Below are 17,063 nucleotides of genomic sequence, written 5' to 3'. Positions count from 1 at the left end.
TCACTGACAAGAAATGACAACATTGGCAAAATGAATCACTATGTATCCTAAAGAATACTCCTAATAGCAATGACAATGGATATTTGGCTACTATTAATAAGGTATTCCCATCATGGACATTTATGTGCAAAAAGTATGACACAGTGGGAACCCAATCTACTCATACAGAGGGTCCAACCATAGCAAAATGGCTAACACGGTACAAAGACATTTTTTCTTATACAAAAAGTATCAGACATAGATATTCAATAGATGTGAGTCCATACCTATCTGAAGAACTAGGGTCACGCATTACCTGTCTCACGGCCACCATATTTGGAGAAGTCACCATGCATGCTCATTCGCAGACCCATATCTATTAGACATTTATGGTATATTCTGTATAAATGTCATGAATCTGAAATTAGAATACCCCTATAGGCTAAAGCCCCATGTAGTGGACTGCAGTGAAAAAGCGCTTATAACTATATCGAAACCATCAGCATTTCTGTAGGTATAATTGACATGCTGCGATTTCCAAAAACATAACGGATTTGGAAATAGCAGCATTTCCACTGCGGGTATTTCTGTGAAATGTGTGGCTGAGATATGCCGCAGGGGCCCCGAAAACGCTAATTTTCTTTATTGCAGATTTTGCTGCGTTTTTTTTGAGCCAAAGCCAGGAGTGGATTGATAAAAGGAAGAAGTATAAGATATTCCTATATATTTCTCATTCCTTCTGCAGCAATTCTTGGCTTTGATGAAAAATAAAAAAAATGCAGCAAAACCTGTAACACAAAAAGCTGTGCAACATGGTGCCGCAGTCTAAAGGTAACCTATCAGTAGAAAGCCGACAGACATCCCTATTACAAAAAAACTATGTTTTAAGCTGTGACACTGCAAAATTTAAGAGACGACAAAAGCCTGCCATGGAAAGTAGTGTCTGCTGGGTGACTTCTTACCATCTTCTCCCCACCTGCCCTGGCCTCACTAACAGGTCTTGCATATAGGCTTTCAGATGTTTTTTTTTTCCAAGATCAGAAAAACATGGCTGCTTTTTTCATAAACAGAACCACACAAGTCTATGGGTTGTGGTATTGCAGCTGCAATGTCACACTCAACCTGTTAACAGGTGTGGCACTGTTTTTGGAAAAAGGCAGCCATGTTTTGCAAAAAGCTAAAAAGATTGGGCTAAAGCCCACGCAGGGAAACGCGGAAAGGACTGCAGTGGAAACGCATCACGTTTTTTCCACAGCGTTTTTCACAGAAAGTCCACAGAGTTTTCCACTGTGGACTTTCTGCCCCTATTAGACCTATATGGAAAACACCAGTATTTCCGCAGGAATAATTGACATGCTGTGACAAGGGTTTTTGAAATGCAGCTTTTCCATTGCAGATTTTTTCTGCAATGTGTGGATAGAATTAAGCAAAATCCAATCCACTTTGGAAGTACTGTAAAATGCAGCGTTTTTTGCCACTGAGTTTCTGCCGCAGCCAAAATGCTGTGTTTTTGCAATGTGGAGCCCTGACCTAAAGGGGTTTTATGGCTTCAAACTGACTTCTCATGCTGATAGGATCCCGCACAGATTAAATTAAATGGGGTAGCGGCCCAAATATTAAAACCGCCTTGGGGCAAGATGGGGATGCCTCAGCCTGACATAGTTATTATAACTCACAACAGATTTTTGGTGTGAGTTCTACAGGAATCCTACGTCAGTTCCTGACTGCACAGACTTCCATTTCGACGCACTGGCATGAATCTGATTTATTAAGAGGTTGGAGAATCTTGATAATAAATCAGTCTTTCCTTGTGCCAATTGGGCCTTTTTTTAAGACTGAAGTATAAAACGCCAATCTTAATAAATCCGCCCCGACATATGCTGTGTTTTCGCAACAGTCAAAAATGCTACATTTCTGCAACATATGGCCTCTGCCTCATGAGGATTTTGCTGCGGGATGTGGTCTTAAATCCATATCAGATCCTGAAAGTGTGAACAGATCCTTCCAGGAGAGAAAGCAGAGAAGTGATGCTGCTCCATCCAGTGTGCACACATGACATCACCGGCTGGGAGGACCCAGGCAGTGCATTAACCTCTTCATGAACAGTTTGCATTCTTGCTGACAGATGAAGCAGGAGAGGGGCTGATGAGGAAGCTGCAGCAGTAGTGAAGAGTCCTGGCCGGATGCAAGGGGCTGACTATATCCAAGCAGCAGCCTATAACACTAGGTGTGGATGAGCAGCAGGACCCTCCTACTCCACGTGTTCCCCCTGATGGACCAGTGCCAGCTTCTCCAGGAGATGCCCGGCCGCTGAGGAGGTGGAGTGCCCATCAATCCCCGATGCATGGGAAGTATTGAGGCGCCAAGGGTGAGCTCCGAGGTGCGTGTACCCCCATTGTAACCAGAATGCTAGCACCAGAGCCCCCAGCCAGGGCAGCCACACAGAGTACGGTGAAAGTGCAGCTAGCAGAGACCTCCTCAGCCCTGTCTGCCCCCAGGACCCGGCTCTGGGCCGCTCCTCCCTCTCACGCCCCCTAGCTGCGGCTTTTTCTGGGCTGCTGTGAAGCCACTAAGGTGCCTCCACTCCTGTTGCTTCCCCTCCAAGCGCCGCAAACCCAGGAGGAGGGTGATGGAGCAAGTGCCGGGCTCAGAGACTCAGACCTCCTCCTCCTCCTCCTTCCAGGCCCGGCTCTTCAAGAACTTACAGCTCGGGAGATCCAGAAAAGGCGCAGGGAGCAGCCAGAACAGCAGCGCTAAAGCCGGAGCGGAGCGCCGCAGTGCAGGGACGCCGTGCCCGTCACCACCGGCCGCCCGGAGGAGAGAGCAGGAGAACTACATGGAGGAGGTAGTCCCGGGGATGATCCGCTGGAGCGGGCTGAAGAGGAGGAAGCAGGTGCTGGACCGGGTCTTCTCGTCTTCTCAGCCCAATCTCTGCTGCTCCGGTGTAGAGTCCATACCCTCCAGCGCCCCCTGCAGTAGCCCCGGTAGCATCGCAAATACCCCCGAGCCTGGCTCTACTCTGCGCCGACTGAGGGATCACCTCTTGCCGTATAGTAAGACCCAGGGACCGGCCAAAGATAAGGATGGCGACGTCCGGCAACCTGCGGCGACTCCAGGCAGAGGACACCAGCTGTCCCACCAGAAGAGCTCCTCACTGCCCGGGACGGCCTGTATAGACAACCTCCTGCAGGGCTCCAGCACCTCGGACAGCGACCCAGCCAGGCACAGGCCAGTGAGTGATCAGCTTCTGTGTATACATGCAGCAGAGCTGGGTTTGTCATTTGGTAGGAGATGGAAGGCATTAGGATATGACTGTGTGCAATCCCATAGATAAATGACAAGCTCAGCTCTGCTAGATGTGTAGTATTGCTATTACTGCACCATGCCTGCAGCCAATGGTAGGGAGACAGTACAGAGTAGTTTGGAAAGTTATGGGTTGGTTGATGTGGAGGAGGATGTGACTGAGCTCTGCTTCACTGCTTCCCCCAGAGGTGACTGGGAAAGTGCGCATTGTCCTCTATCTGCAGTCAGTGCAGGACATACCTGGTCTGATGTATCCTACTACAGCACCTGACATACTGTATGAATGGCTGGAAAGATTGGAGTCACCATTCATGAAGGGTAGAGGAGACAATGCCTAAGAAATGTGTTATGTCTGCTCATGTATACTGGATATGTACAAATATTGTAATACGTAACCTGAAATATTATCACTAACTGTTGCTACAATGAATTGTAGATATGACCTCTGTGATATAAAGGATTTGGTATTATTGGGGCAGATCTATTATAGTGTCTTATATAGACCTAGACCAGCAGGTAGAAGATGTGCCCAATTTATCACAGTATCTCCCTGTGTGCAATAGATTAGAGACATCTTTCTAAACATCTTAGACAATTCTCACTTCCTCATACCTCCTCTTGGTTGGCTTACAGTAGACCTGTATTCTGTGCCAAAGCTGTGATGTGCGCCATTAATAAGTCTGGCACATTTTATATGAGCGCACTTAGCCACGCCTCTTTGTAGAAACATTTAATAACTGTCAAGTGAGGAGCATTAATTGTCTAAAACGTAATAATGTGATGAATGGTGCGTGCACTTATTTTATTTGCAGCTTGAGCCAGAATTGTGACACATTGTGCTTAGTAAATCTGCCCCATTAGGTGATAGTTTCAGGCCTTATACACCCTTTATTATATCAATTGCAGGGCACCTTGTATTGGATATTAGATACTATACTATTAGATATGTCTCACACATTTATGGCATCATTAGTATGGTATATATGGGATACATAATATTTGGTATGTCATATATCATATCCATTATCCACAGGAGTTCTGAAAACCACCAAACAAGCATGCTTGGCTGTTATCAGAACTTATAGCAGTAAGTATCGAAAAATGTGTCACCTCTCTGGTCACACTGGCTGGATGAGGTGGGAAGACCTCTTTAAGCATTACTACAATACACTCTTTCATGTTGATGTTGCGGATATGAAACATGCTGTTCACCAAAGAACTGCGCAGGTGGTGGAAGCACCAGAGATGACTCCAATGAGACTCATCTCTAGCTTAAGTATAAAGGTTTATTATATAAAATATGGGCACGGATAGATTTAGAACAGGGCGGTGGGTAGTTTAGTGTCCCAAATTGACCTAACAGGTTCCTTTTTAGGGCTAGTTCACACGTTGTTAGGTGTCGAGGAATTTGGTTCAAAAAGCGCTCCAAAAAATGCCTCATGTCAAAAAACGCTTCAAAAAGCGATTTCCTAATTCCTGAAGTGGATTTTTGTCCTAACCAAATTCCTCAACACCTAACAATATGTGAACTAGCCCTTAGAAAGATGAGATTTTCTACTGATAACCCTTTCAAACAAGCAATATTTGTTCAGTCTTTCTCTAATTGTTTTGTCATGAACTTGAACTGAGGCCTGTAGAGTGTTGCATAGTGTGCACTTGGGATCTTGTGGTGAGTTTGCTGGGATGTCCACTCCTGGGAAGACTGCAACTGGCTTGGATATTCACTTGTGAAATTTTTTTCGAACTATAGCATGATGAGCTTCTACTTGTTTGGAAATTACCTTATAGCATTAACCAGATTTAGGAGTAGTATTTGCTTTTCTACAATCTTTGCTGATGTTATTCCTCCTTGCCATTGTGTTAACACACCTGATGGTTCCAGAACAGCAAACTGCCAAAACTTCTGCTTTCACAGAGGCGATCACACATGCTGATGATTAGTTAATCACATGACATAATAATAATGACATTTGATTAGCAGCACCTGGGAGTAATTATCCTCTTGATATACACTCACCGGCCACTTTATTAGGAACACCTGTCCAACTGCTCGTTAACACTTAATTTCTAATCAGCCAATCACATGGCGGCAACTCAGTGCATTTAGGCATGTAGACATGGTCAAGACAATCTCCTGCAGTTCAAACCGAGCATCAGTATGGGGAAGAAAGGTGATTTGAGTGCCTTTGAACGTGGCATGGTTGTTGGTGCCAGAAGGGCTGGTCTAAGTATTTCAGAAACTGCTGATCTACTGGGATTTTCACGCACAACCATCTCTAGGGTTTACAGAGAATGGTCCAAAAAAGAAAAAACATCCAGTGAGCGGCAGTTCTGTGGGCGGAAATGCGTTGTTGATGCCAGAGGTCAGAGGAGAATGGCCAGACTGGTTCGAGCTGATAGAAAGGCAACAGTGACTCAAATAGCCACCCGTTACAACCAAGGTAGCCAGAAGAGCATCTCTGAACGCCGCACAGTACGTCCAACTTTGAGGCAGATGGGCTACAGCAGCAGAAGACCACACCGGGTGCCACTCCTTTCAGCTAAGAACAGGAAACTGAGGCTACAATTTGCACAAGCTCATCGAAATTGGACAATTGAAGATTGGAAAAATGTTGCCTGGTCTGATGAGTCTCGATTTCTGCTGCGACATTCGGATGGTAGGGTCAGAATTTGGCGTCAACAACATGAAAGCATGGATCCATCCTGCCTTGTATCAACGGTTCAGGCTGGTGGTGGTGGTGTCATGGTGTGGGGAATATTTTCTTGGCACTCTTTGGGCCCCTTGGTACCAATTGAGCATCATTGCAATGCCAAAGCCTACCTGAGTATTGTTGCTGACCATGTCCATCCCTTTATGACCACAATGTACCCAACATCTGATGGCTACTTTCAGCAGGATAATGCAATGCCATGTCATAAAGCTGGAATCATCTCAGACTGGTTTCTTGAACATGACAATGAGTTCACTGTACTCCAATGGCCTCCACAGTCACCAGATCTCAATCCAATAGAGCATCTTTGGGATGTAGTGGAACGGGAGATTCGCATCATGGATGTGCAGCCGACAAATCTGCGGCAACTGTGTGATGCCATCATGTCAATATGGACCAAAATCTCTGAGGAATGCTTCCAGCACCTTGTTGTATCTATGCCACGAAGAATTGAGGCAGTTCTGAAGGCAAAAGGGGGTCCAACCCGTTACTAGCATGGTGTACCTAATAAAGTGGTAGGTGAGTGTAGAAACTGTAAGGGTGTACTTAATGTTTAATACTTTGGATCTGTATTTTGGCCTAGTTGACACAATGTAATATTTCATATGTTGTTTATCTGAGGTTGTGCTTAAATAACTTTAAGACCTTCTAAGACGCTCTGCAGTCACAATGGCGGGCCTGAGCTGGAGCATACAGTCCACAGCCCTGATAGTAGAAGCCTAAGTTGCATATTGCTTGCTGAATCTAAGAGCACTGATTGTTCAGGAATGGTGGGGTTAGAGAAGAATTCCAGCTGCTTCTCCACATCTAGACTGCAGCTGTGTTTCGGAACAGTGCAGAAAGTTAGCCTAACACTGACTGGCTGAAACCTGTACAACCAATACCAGGCTTGATTTCTACATCCAGACAGGTTCTTCTTTTCAGCTGGGATAACCACGTACAACTATCAGCTGTGAAGCAATGCAGAAAGGAAACTAGCACTGAATGGCTGAAACTGGCTCATCCATTGCTCTGTTGGATCATTGTACTGCTCTCTCCTATAAATGCTGAGTATACAGTAAAGCATTACCCAGTAAGATATAATTGGATACCCCAGGGGCAGCAGCCACTTCAATGTTAATGCCACATCACACCACTGTCCTAAGATGATTCTGTGCGTGTCCATGCTTCCTCCCACTGCTCAATGGCAACTTAGGTTTTGTCAAGCCTGCCAGGGCACACCATTTCTTTTGTCTGTTTACTACTGTATGTACAACATATTTTTGACACCTAAAGTTTTGCTCCTAGTGACAGAAAATGCCCCTAAGAGTCATGATCTTAAAGGCAGTCTACTGCTTCTCCCAAGTATATTCAACTTCCACGTCCCTGTTACAAATCATATTACAGTGATAAACACCATACCTCTGTTATGTACGTCACTTTTATAGGTTATGGAAAAAACAACTTTGAAGTCTTATGCAAATGAGACAATTGATGTCTTCAGCTCCTTTGAGCACTGCTCTTGCCACTCAGACCCCTACCATCTCAAGCTCCCTTTAAAAGCATGGCTCTTAAAACATTAACATAGGATAAGATAATCCTTTAATAGTCCCACAGTGGGGAAATTTCAGTATGTTACAGCAGCATAGTAATACAGATACAGGATAATACACAGTAATATATTACAGATGTAAACACACATATGCTGAGAAGAGAAGATATACTAGGAGTCCATAGCAGCTAAGGAACAGAAGAAGAAAGAATGAAGACTTCATAGTCATAATCATTAGTCCTCTGTGCGGAGTGATCTTCGCTTGGTTTGATGTAGATTATACAGCCTGATCGCGGTTGGAAGGAAGGACTTGCGATAGCGCTCCTTCTCACACTTGGGGTGAAGCAGACGGTCACTTACAGTGCTGCCAAGTGCCATCAAGGTCTCATACATGGGGTGGGATTTGTTCTCCTGCATGGAGCTCACCACGGACAGTATCCTTCTGTCACCCACCCCCTGTACTGGGTCCAGGGGCTCCCCAGGACAGAGCTGGCCCTTCTGATCAGCCTGTCAAGTCTATTTCTGTCCCTGGTTGATATACTGCTCCCCCAGCAGGCCACACTGAAAAAGATGGCTGAAGCAACCACAGAGTTGAAGAAAGCCCTAAGAAGTGTCCCCTGGACTCCGAAGGCCCTCAGCCTCCTGAGCAGGTAGAGTCTGCTGTGAGCTTTTCTGTGCAGCACCTCCAGGCGATCAGCCCAGTCAGGGAAAGAATCTTTACTTAGGAAAGGTCATCAATATAAGATCAACATGAGCCCAACTCAGTACCACACCAATAAGCCACAATGAACCAGACCTGGCACAGCTCTATACTGTCCGTAGAAGGCACTACCAGCTCAGCCACATTCAGGTGAATGGCACTTACATTGTAGTACCTTTCCCACCTGCTATGCAGCCTACAAAGCTGTGCTAGTTCTGCTGCATTGCAGCTTATGCACATAGTTGATCCGTGGGGTGCCAGGATTCAAACCCATGTTTATCTGATATTGATGATATCTCTTAAGGATACATTATACAAATTCCAGAATACCTGGACAATTATGGAATAATTCTTCATATTTCAATGTGTTTAAGCCTTACATAGACACAAAATAATTCTTAGCTAGAGTTTCATCTTGTCGATAATGAACATAAATGATAGTGATCAGCGCCATATATCCTGAAAATCAGAGCCGGATATCAGGAATTGTCTGACAGTCAAGCCATATGAGCTACAGTTTCAATTTCTGATGTGTACAAAAACATTATAGCTCTGATTCCTGGAGCCACTGAATTACAAGTGACAGGACTGTTGGGTGACTGCCAAAAAGACAGAAGGAGATTAATTATTAGAGTCACAGATACTTGCTGTTTGTTCTTGCATTTCGGTTGGGCTTTTGAGCACCACCCGCATATCTAACAAAAATCTGATTCTTCTTCATTTAACCAAAGAGCCTTTACTAGATCTTGTTATTTTAATTTCTGTCCTTGAGATTATAGTTATAGCTGTGTAGATGAAGGATACCAATTGCTTCATTGTTATGGTATGCATAAAACTAGATTAAGATTTGTTGGAAATATTACACTAATCCAATATAAATGCTTGGCACTACACATGATGATCTTGGCCTCTCTGATGCTGCTTGGCCATTGATATCTATTATATGAAGTAAGTGCCAACAGAAGAAATGTTTGGCCCTCATCCACAAAAATGGCGAATCCTATTATTTAGCCCTAGAATATGTATGCTACACTCATTTGTAGTGTACCTCTTGGTGAGATCATTAACTGTTAGAAATTCCTCTACAATGCACTCAAAGACATTTTACCCATTTGATAGGCTTGAGAAGGGGCAGACCTTTGGTTATATGTAGGCATGCACACACTGTGGTTATGGATGGACCAGGCAGACCACCAGTAAAGAGGATCATTTGATCTGCTGGCAGTCATGACACAGCTTCCTTTTCCTCCATTCAGACACAGGTGCAAACAACAGTTTCCTTTGCAGAAGGAAATAGATCACTCAGCGCCTATTATGTGTCCTGAGATTAACAACCACCATTATTAACTTTGTTTTCAGAGGTCTCATGAAGAAGAAACTTTGATTTCTATGAACTGACACCATATTGCCTTTGACAACAAATCCAGGTTCTGTTTTTGCTGAATTCCATACATTGTGACCTCTCTAGTGGTATGTAATGCTCCACATTGACGAGGGCATGAAAGGTGCTCTTCAAGATCCAACAGTGATTGGGTTTGAGTATGGAAGCTTTGTGATGAGCACTTCAATCCTGCCTTTGGAGTGGAGCCACCCGCAGTGACACACTGGCCTACTTTCTAGTGTGAGGATCTATGCAGCCATCACATACTACAGTCAGTCACCCTTAGTAGTGATATAGGGGCACAAACAGCTGAGAAATATGTACAGAAAATCCTGCAGCTACATGCATTGCCTCCAAATGGCAGAACTTCCAAATGGCATTTTTCAGCAGAATAATGCTCACCCATACATGGTAAGAGTTTCCAAGGAATGTTTCCTCCATATTGCAACACTTCTTTGGCCCATTCGGTTTCCAGAAACATTGCCAATTAAGCATTTATGTGACCAGCTTGGATGTCAGCTTCAGCAGCCTATGAGTGTGCAGGATATACAAGCCTAACTGCAACATCTGTGGGCAAATGTGCTTTAGGATACCATGCAAAACCTGTATGCCTCCATGTTCTACCATATCTCATCTTGTATCCAGGCATTGGGGCTCAGCAGGGTGCTCTAGGGTACTACTTTCAACTGTACAACTTTCGCCATTGAACTTATCCTTTTGTCCTTGTTTTATTATCCCTTACCTATATTATCATTACATTCACCAAGGGTTTACTGTAGGTATAGGGGTAGAAAGGTAGCAATCACTACTGGGACTTGGAGACTTAGGGACCCAAAGGCCTATCTCTTTATATCTAGCTATAGAAGAAGACACCAATATACTTATTAAGCTCTTTTGCTTCTTAAATTATCCTTCCTAAACTCTTCACTCTAAAATTCTGCTGAATATGTCTTGCTCTCCCAAGACAGGCTATTAGCTCATAGAGGTCTCAGTGTCTGCAAAGTTGTAAAATGCTAAAATGCAGAATTCAGTTCCTCTAATGGACACACACAGTTCTACTCCTTATGTATATACACATACAGTGTTGACCAAAAGTATTGGCACCCCTGCAATTCTGTCAGATAATACTCAGTTTCTTCCAGAAAATGATTGCAAGCACAAACTCTTTGGTATTAATATCTTGATTTATTTTGCTTGCACTGAAAAAACAAGAGAATGAAAAAAAAAAGTCAAATCATTGATCATTTTACACAAAACTTCAAAAATAGGCCGGACAAAAGTATTGGCACCCTCAGTCTAATACTTGGTAGCACAACCTTTAGATAAAATAACTGAGGACAACCGCTTCCGGTAACCATCAATGAGTTTCTTACAAGGCTCTGCTGGAATTTTAGACCATTCTTCTTTGGCAAACTGCTCCAGGTCCCTGAGATGTGAAGGGGGCCTTCTCCAAACTGCCATCAAGAGATCTCTCCACAGGTGTTCTATGGGATTCAGGTCTGGACTCATTGCTGCCACTTTACAAGTCTCCAGTGCTTTCTCTCAAACCATTTTCTAGTGCTTTTTGAAGTGTGTTTTGGGTCATTGTCCTGCTGGAAGACCCATGACCTCTGAGGGAGACCCAGCTTTCTCACACTGGGCCCTACATTATGCTGCAAAATTTGTTGGTAGTCTTCAGACTTCATAATGCCATGCACACGGTCAAGCAGTCCAGTGCCAGAGGCAGCAAAGCAACCCCAAAACATCAAGGAACCTCCGACATGTTTGACTGTAGGCCTCTTTTTTTTTTCCTGTAAACTCTATGTTGATGCCTTTTCCCAAAAAGCTCTACTTTTGTCTCATCTGACCAGAGAACATTCTTCCAAAATGTTTTTGGCTTTCTCAGGTAAGTTTTGGCAAACTCCATTCTGGCTTTTTTATGTCTCTGGGTAAGAAGTGGGGTCTTCCTGGGTCTCCTACCATACAGTCCATTTTCATTCAGACGGATAGTACGGGTTGACACTGTTGTACCCTCGGACTGCAGGGCAGCTTGAACTTGTTTGGATGTTAGTCGAGGTTCTTTATCCTCCATCTGCACAATCTTGCGTTGAAATCTCTCGTCAATTTTTCTTTTCCGTCCACATCTAGGGAGGTTAGCCACAGTGCCATGGGCTTTAAACTTCTTGATGACACTGCGCACAGTAGACACAGGAACATTCAGGTCTTTGGAGATGGACTTGTAGCCTTGAGATTGCTCATGCTTCCTCACAATTTTGCTTCTTAAGTCCTCAGACAGTTCTTGGTCTTCTTTCTTTTCTCCATGCTCAATGTGGTACACACAAGGACAGAGGTTGAGTCAACTTTAATCCATTTCAACTGGCTGCAAGTGATTTAGTTATTGCCACCACCTGTTAGGTGCCTCAGGTAAGTAACAGGTGCTGTTAATTACACAAATTAGAGAAGCATCACATGATTTTTCAAACAGTGTGAATACTTTTGTCCACCCCCTTTTTAATGTTTGGTGTGGAATTATATCCAATTTGACTTTTTGACAATTCTTTTTGTGGTTTTCCATTGAAGACAAATTAAATGAAGATAATAATACCAAAGAATTTATGATTGCAATCATTTTCTGGAAGAAAATGAGTATTATCTGACAGAATTGCAAGGGTGCCAATACTTTTGGCCAACACTGTAGCACTTTGAAAAGTCATCTGAAAGTTTAGGTACACTTTGTGACAGTAATCTGGTTTAACCCCTTAGCGACCCTTGACGTAACTGTACGTCATGGGTCGCATGGGGATGTATGGAGCGAGCTCACACGCTGAGCTCGCTCCATATACGGCAGATGCCGGCTGTATAATACAGCCAGGACCTGCCACTAACAGCAGCGGTCGGTGCCCGAGCCGATCGCTGCTGTTAACCCTTTACACACTGCGGTCAAACGTGACCGCAGTGTGTAAACGGCGGCATGGGCGCCGCCATGTTTTGCCGATCGCCGCCCTCCTGAACGTCACAAGAGGGCGGTGATCGGTTGCTATGACAGCTGGAAGCCTATTGAAGGCTTCCAGGCTTGTCTCTGCACTAGATCTATTAGACGATGCCAGAGGCCAGAGGCATCGTCTAATAGAAGTGCTGCGATTTTCCTATTCACTGCAATACTGTAGTATTGCAGTGAATAGTATGATCGATCAGACTCCCTAGGTTTCAAGGTACCTAAGGGGTCTGATCATAAATGTAACAGAAGAAAAAAAAAAGTTTTTAAAAGTATTAAAAAAATAAAAAAAATATAAAAGTTCAAATCACCCCCCTTTCCCTAGATCAGCTATAAAAGTAATTAAAGAACATTAAACATAAACATATTAGGTATCCCTGCGCTCCAAAATGCCTGAACTATTAGAATATTAAAACATTTATCCCGTACTGCGAACGGCGTAGCGGCAAAAAAAATAAAAACAGCCAAAAAGCGTTTTTTTCAACACTTTGCCTCCTATAAAAAATTGAATAAAAAGTGATCAAACCATCGGATCTTTCCCCAAATGGTATCAATAGAAACGTCATCTTGTCCCGCATAAAAAGACACCACAACCAGCTCCATACATGGAAATATGAAAAAGTTACAGGTGTTAGAACATGATGACACAATTTTTTTTTTCTATTTTGCAAAGTTTATCATTTTTTTTAAAAGTATCAAAAAATTTCAAATACTATATAAATTTGGTATCACCGCATTTGTACTGACACGTAGAACACAGGTAACATGTCATTTGTACTAAACAGTGAATGCTGTAAAAATTAAACCCATAAGAAAATGGCGCAAATGCATTTTTTCTCCAATTGCGCCTCATTCTGAATTTTTTTCCAGCTTCCCAGTACATTGCACAGCATATTGAATGGTGCCATTACAAAGTACAATTTGTCCCGCAAACAATAAGCTATCATGTGACTCTGTGAACTGAAAAATGAAAAAGTTATGGCTCTTGAAATGTGAGGAGGGAAAAACGAAAATGCGAAACCAAAAAATGGCCTGGTCCTTAAGGGGTTAATATATTTTAGGAAAAATGTTCATCTTGGCTACATCTTTTAATAAAAAGTTGAAGGAAAACATGAAGAATCCCTTAAAAGGAATTTTACTGTTCTGTTGAGTTGAGACTATATTTTATCCAGTGTACAACGTCTGATATTTCCACGTCATTGCATCGCTACCTAACACCTGCCTCTCTTATGTCAGTGTGGAACAATTCATAACCGTGTCTTACATAGATAGAGGGATTATTCCACAGCAAACACTTATCACCTGTTACCCTGCAATGTCTGTGGCAATGACTGAGATAGCCAAGTGCTGTACTGTGATCTTGTAGAGAAATGCATGAGTGAGTTAATATCCAGATTTCATAGTTGCACTAAATGGTTGCATTTTATTTCAAATATATTTATTTTTTACGATTTATCTGTACATACCCAATCTATTTTAGTCCCCAGATTTTCATCTAAAAGGTGTCAGGACCAGGGCTGGACTGACTGTTGGGCATTAAAGCAGTTCCAGAAAGTCTATAGGCAGAAATGGCCCAAGGCCCCAAGTCAGGTACATTAAAGTTTAAGAAAATGAAAATAGAAATCTTGTCCGTGTAGTAATAGTATGCTTTCTCCTGAGATTAAGCTTGCTGCGAGTCGAGGCTGGTGGTGCTGTGTGTCAGTGGAGCTCCAATAAATTAGAGATGTAACCACGGGGTACATATTAATCACAGGGTGTCATGAACCGAACATATGCATCATGTACAGTGGCATGGGAAACAAAGAGCTTCGCTAGTTACTAGTTATATCACTGTTCATTTTACTTCCAGGCATCAGAAGATAGTGATATCGGTACCATCACTGGATTATGTATATACACCATGTTCATATATGTATACACTCACCGGCCACTTTATTAGGTACACCATGCTAGTAACGGGTTGGACCCCCTTTTGCCTTCAGAACTGCCTCAATTCTTCGTGGCATAGATTCAACAAGGTGCTGGAAGCATTCCTCAGAGATTTTGGTCCATATTGACATGATGGCATCACACAGTTGCCGCAGATTTGTCGGCTGCACATCCATGATGCGAATCTCCTGTTCCACCACATCCCAAAGATGCTCTATTGGATTGAGATCTGGTGACTGTGGAGGCCATTGGAGTACAGTGAACTCATTGTCATGTTCAAGAAACCAGTCTGAGATGATTCCAGCTTTATGACCTGGCGCATTATCCTGCTGAAAGTAGCCATCAGATGTTGGGTACATTGTGGTCATAAAGGGATGGACATGGTCAGCAACAATACTCAGGTAGGCTTTGGCGTTGCAACGATGCTCAATTGGTACCAAGGGGCCCAAAGAGTGCCAAGAAAATATTCCCCACACCATGACACCACCACCACCAGCCTGAACCGTTGATACAAGGCAGGATGGATCCATGCTTTCATGTTGTTGACGCCAAATTCTGACCCTACCATCCGAATGAAGGAGTGTCACCCGGTGTGGTCTTCTGCTGCTGTAGCCCATCTGCCTCAAAGTTCGACGTACTGTGCATTCAGAGATGCTCTTCTGGCTACCTTGGTTGTAACGGGTGGCTATTTGAGTCACTGTTGCCTTTTTATCAGCTCGAACCAGTCTGGCCATTCTCCTCTGACCTCTGGCATCAACAACGCATTTCCGCCCACAGAACTGCCGCTCACTGGATGTGTTTTCTTTTTTGGACCATTCTCTGTAAACCCTAGAGATGGTTGTGCGTGAAAATCCCAATAGATCAGCAGTTTCTGAAATACTCAGACCAGCCCTTCTGGCACCAACAACCATGCCACGTTCAAAGGCACTCAAATCACCTTTCTTCCCCATACTGATGCTCGGTTTGAACTGCAGGAGATTGTCTTGACCATGTCTACATGCCTAAATGCACTGAGTTGCCGCCATGTGATTGGCTGATTAGAAATTAAGTGTTAACGAGCAGTTGGACAGGTGTACCTAATAAAGTGGCCGGTGAGTGTATGTGTTACTGTAGCCTGCCGCTATATATGCTACTAGGTGTATGAATTGAACACCTTTGAATGCATTTTACAGTTGTAAGGGCAGAAGAATGTTGTCAAAGGAGATTTGGAAGAAGGGTTTTTTAAAGTTCCAAATTTCATCACTTGATGATCCGTGGCGGTCCGACACCTTGGACCCCCATGAATGAGCTGTTTTGAGCATCACTACCACTTCACAAGCCTGGTGACATCACATTCATCGGTCAAATGGCCTGATCACAGTTCAATCCTGTTCAAGTGAATAGACTGAGCTGCAATACCAGGTACAGCCAGTGCAGAAATGTACAGCTCTGCAGCCTCTTTATTCAGCTGATCAGCCAGGGGACCGGGTGTTGGACCCATGCAAATCTTTACCTGATGAATTAAAGTTCCAGAAAACCCCTTTAATCTAGTATTTGCGGAAAGTGCTACCTGGGGGATCTCTAATTCTGAAGTGCTGTATTGAGCTGCTCCTCCACCTATTTCCTCTGAGTTATGGCTTATAGTAGTCTTTTGATTGGGTACTCGAGCTGTCATCCCAAACACAGGGAATGGGTTATGGAGACATTTAATAGAGTAATCTAGGTATTTCAGTATTAAAGTAGTTTTCTGGTCAAAATTTATTTATTTTTTAAATGGTATTTTAGTGCTAATAATGGGATAACAAGTGCACCAAAATACCTTTGAGTGTTCAGAGTGAATTCTGAGTTTCTCTGGGAGCTCCTGGAATAGTTTGCATTTGTTTACGTGGGTAGCTTCCTACTGTCTTAGCCTCAGATCCCCTCACACTCCCTCCCCCTCCCTCTCTCAGACCCTCTCCCTATTTCTCTAGCTTCACTGCAGAGCTACTAGCCCTACCTATCTAACTAACTCATCCCTCCACTCCACTCCATCATACTTACCTGACTTCTGTGTCTTGGAGATCATTTTTTTCTGTCCCACTGGCTTCTTCATCTGTGGACTTCTTGCGCATCCGTGGTTGACAGGATCCTTTAGCTCTTCACTTCTGCTGGTGATTGTGCAATAGAGTTAGAATAACTGGCTCTATTGTGCAGGTGCCGGCAGAAAGGAAGGAAGTGACACTTTGTGCTCAGAAGACTGAAGACAGGTAAGTATGAAGCCAACGGGAGGGGGAGTATTTGTGACTTTTCGTTTCCGGAAATGGGGAAACTGAATGTCACCGGATTATCAGAAAGTGTGCCTGGGGCAGTCACATGACCACCCTGGCAATTTAGGTAATTATAGATTTTTTTTAAAACAAAGTAAATAAGAAATTAGGCAGTGGGAAGTGGTTTAGTTTAGGGGTTAATTTTTATTTTATCCCGGACAACCCCTTTAAGAACTGGCGTGTAGCTCATCCTCATTCTGCTACTAAAGCTTACACAGGTCACCAAGTCTTCGGTCTCTGCACAGCACTGTTGACAGACTCCCTGTAAAG

General features: G+C 43.5%; 1 protein-coding gene across 2 annotated transcripts in view; it reads left to right on the top strand.

Annotated features, from left to right (window-relative positions):
• Positions 1–2,092: 2,092 nt before the first annotated feature.
• Positions 2,093–17,063, top strand: part of MCTP1 (multiple C2 and transmembrane domain containing 1) — a 625,729-nt gene continuing 610,758 nt past the window's right edge. For both annotated transcript variants that reach the window (XM_075271852.1, XM_075271845.1), the window contains exon 1: positions 2,093–3,211. In XM_075271852.1, the coding sequence (XP_075127953.1) occupies positions 2,609–3,211 (603 nt within the window). In that variant the 5' untranslated portion in view covers positions 2,093–2,608. The remainder of the gene's footprint in view (positions 3,212–17,063) is intronic.

Source organism: Leptodactylus fuscus, chromosome 1 (genome assembly GCF_031893055.1).
Source record: "Leptodactylus fuscus isolate aLepFus1 chromosome 1, aLepFus1.hap2, whole genome shotgun sequence".
In the NCBI taxonomy this organism is placed as follows: domain Eukaryota; kingdom Metazoa; phylum Chordata; class Amphibia; order Anura; family Leptodactylidae; genus Leptodactylus; species Leptodactylus fuscus.
Note: the sequence above shows the minus strand (reverse complement) of the source record. Positions and strands in the feature narration are given on the sequence as shown.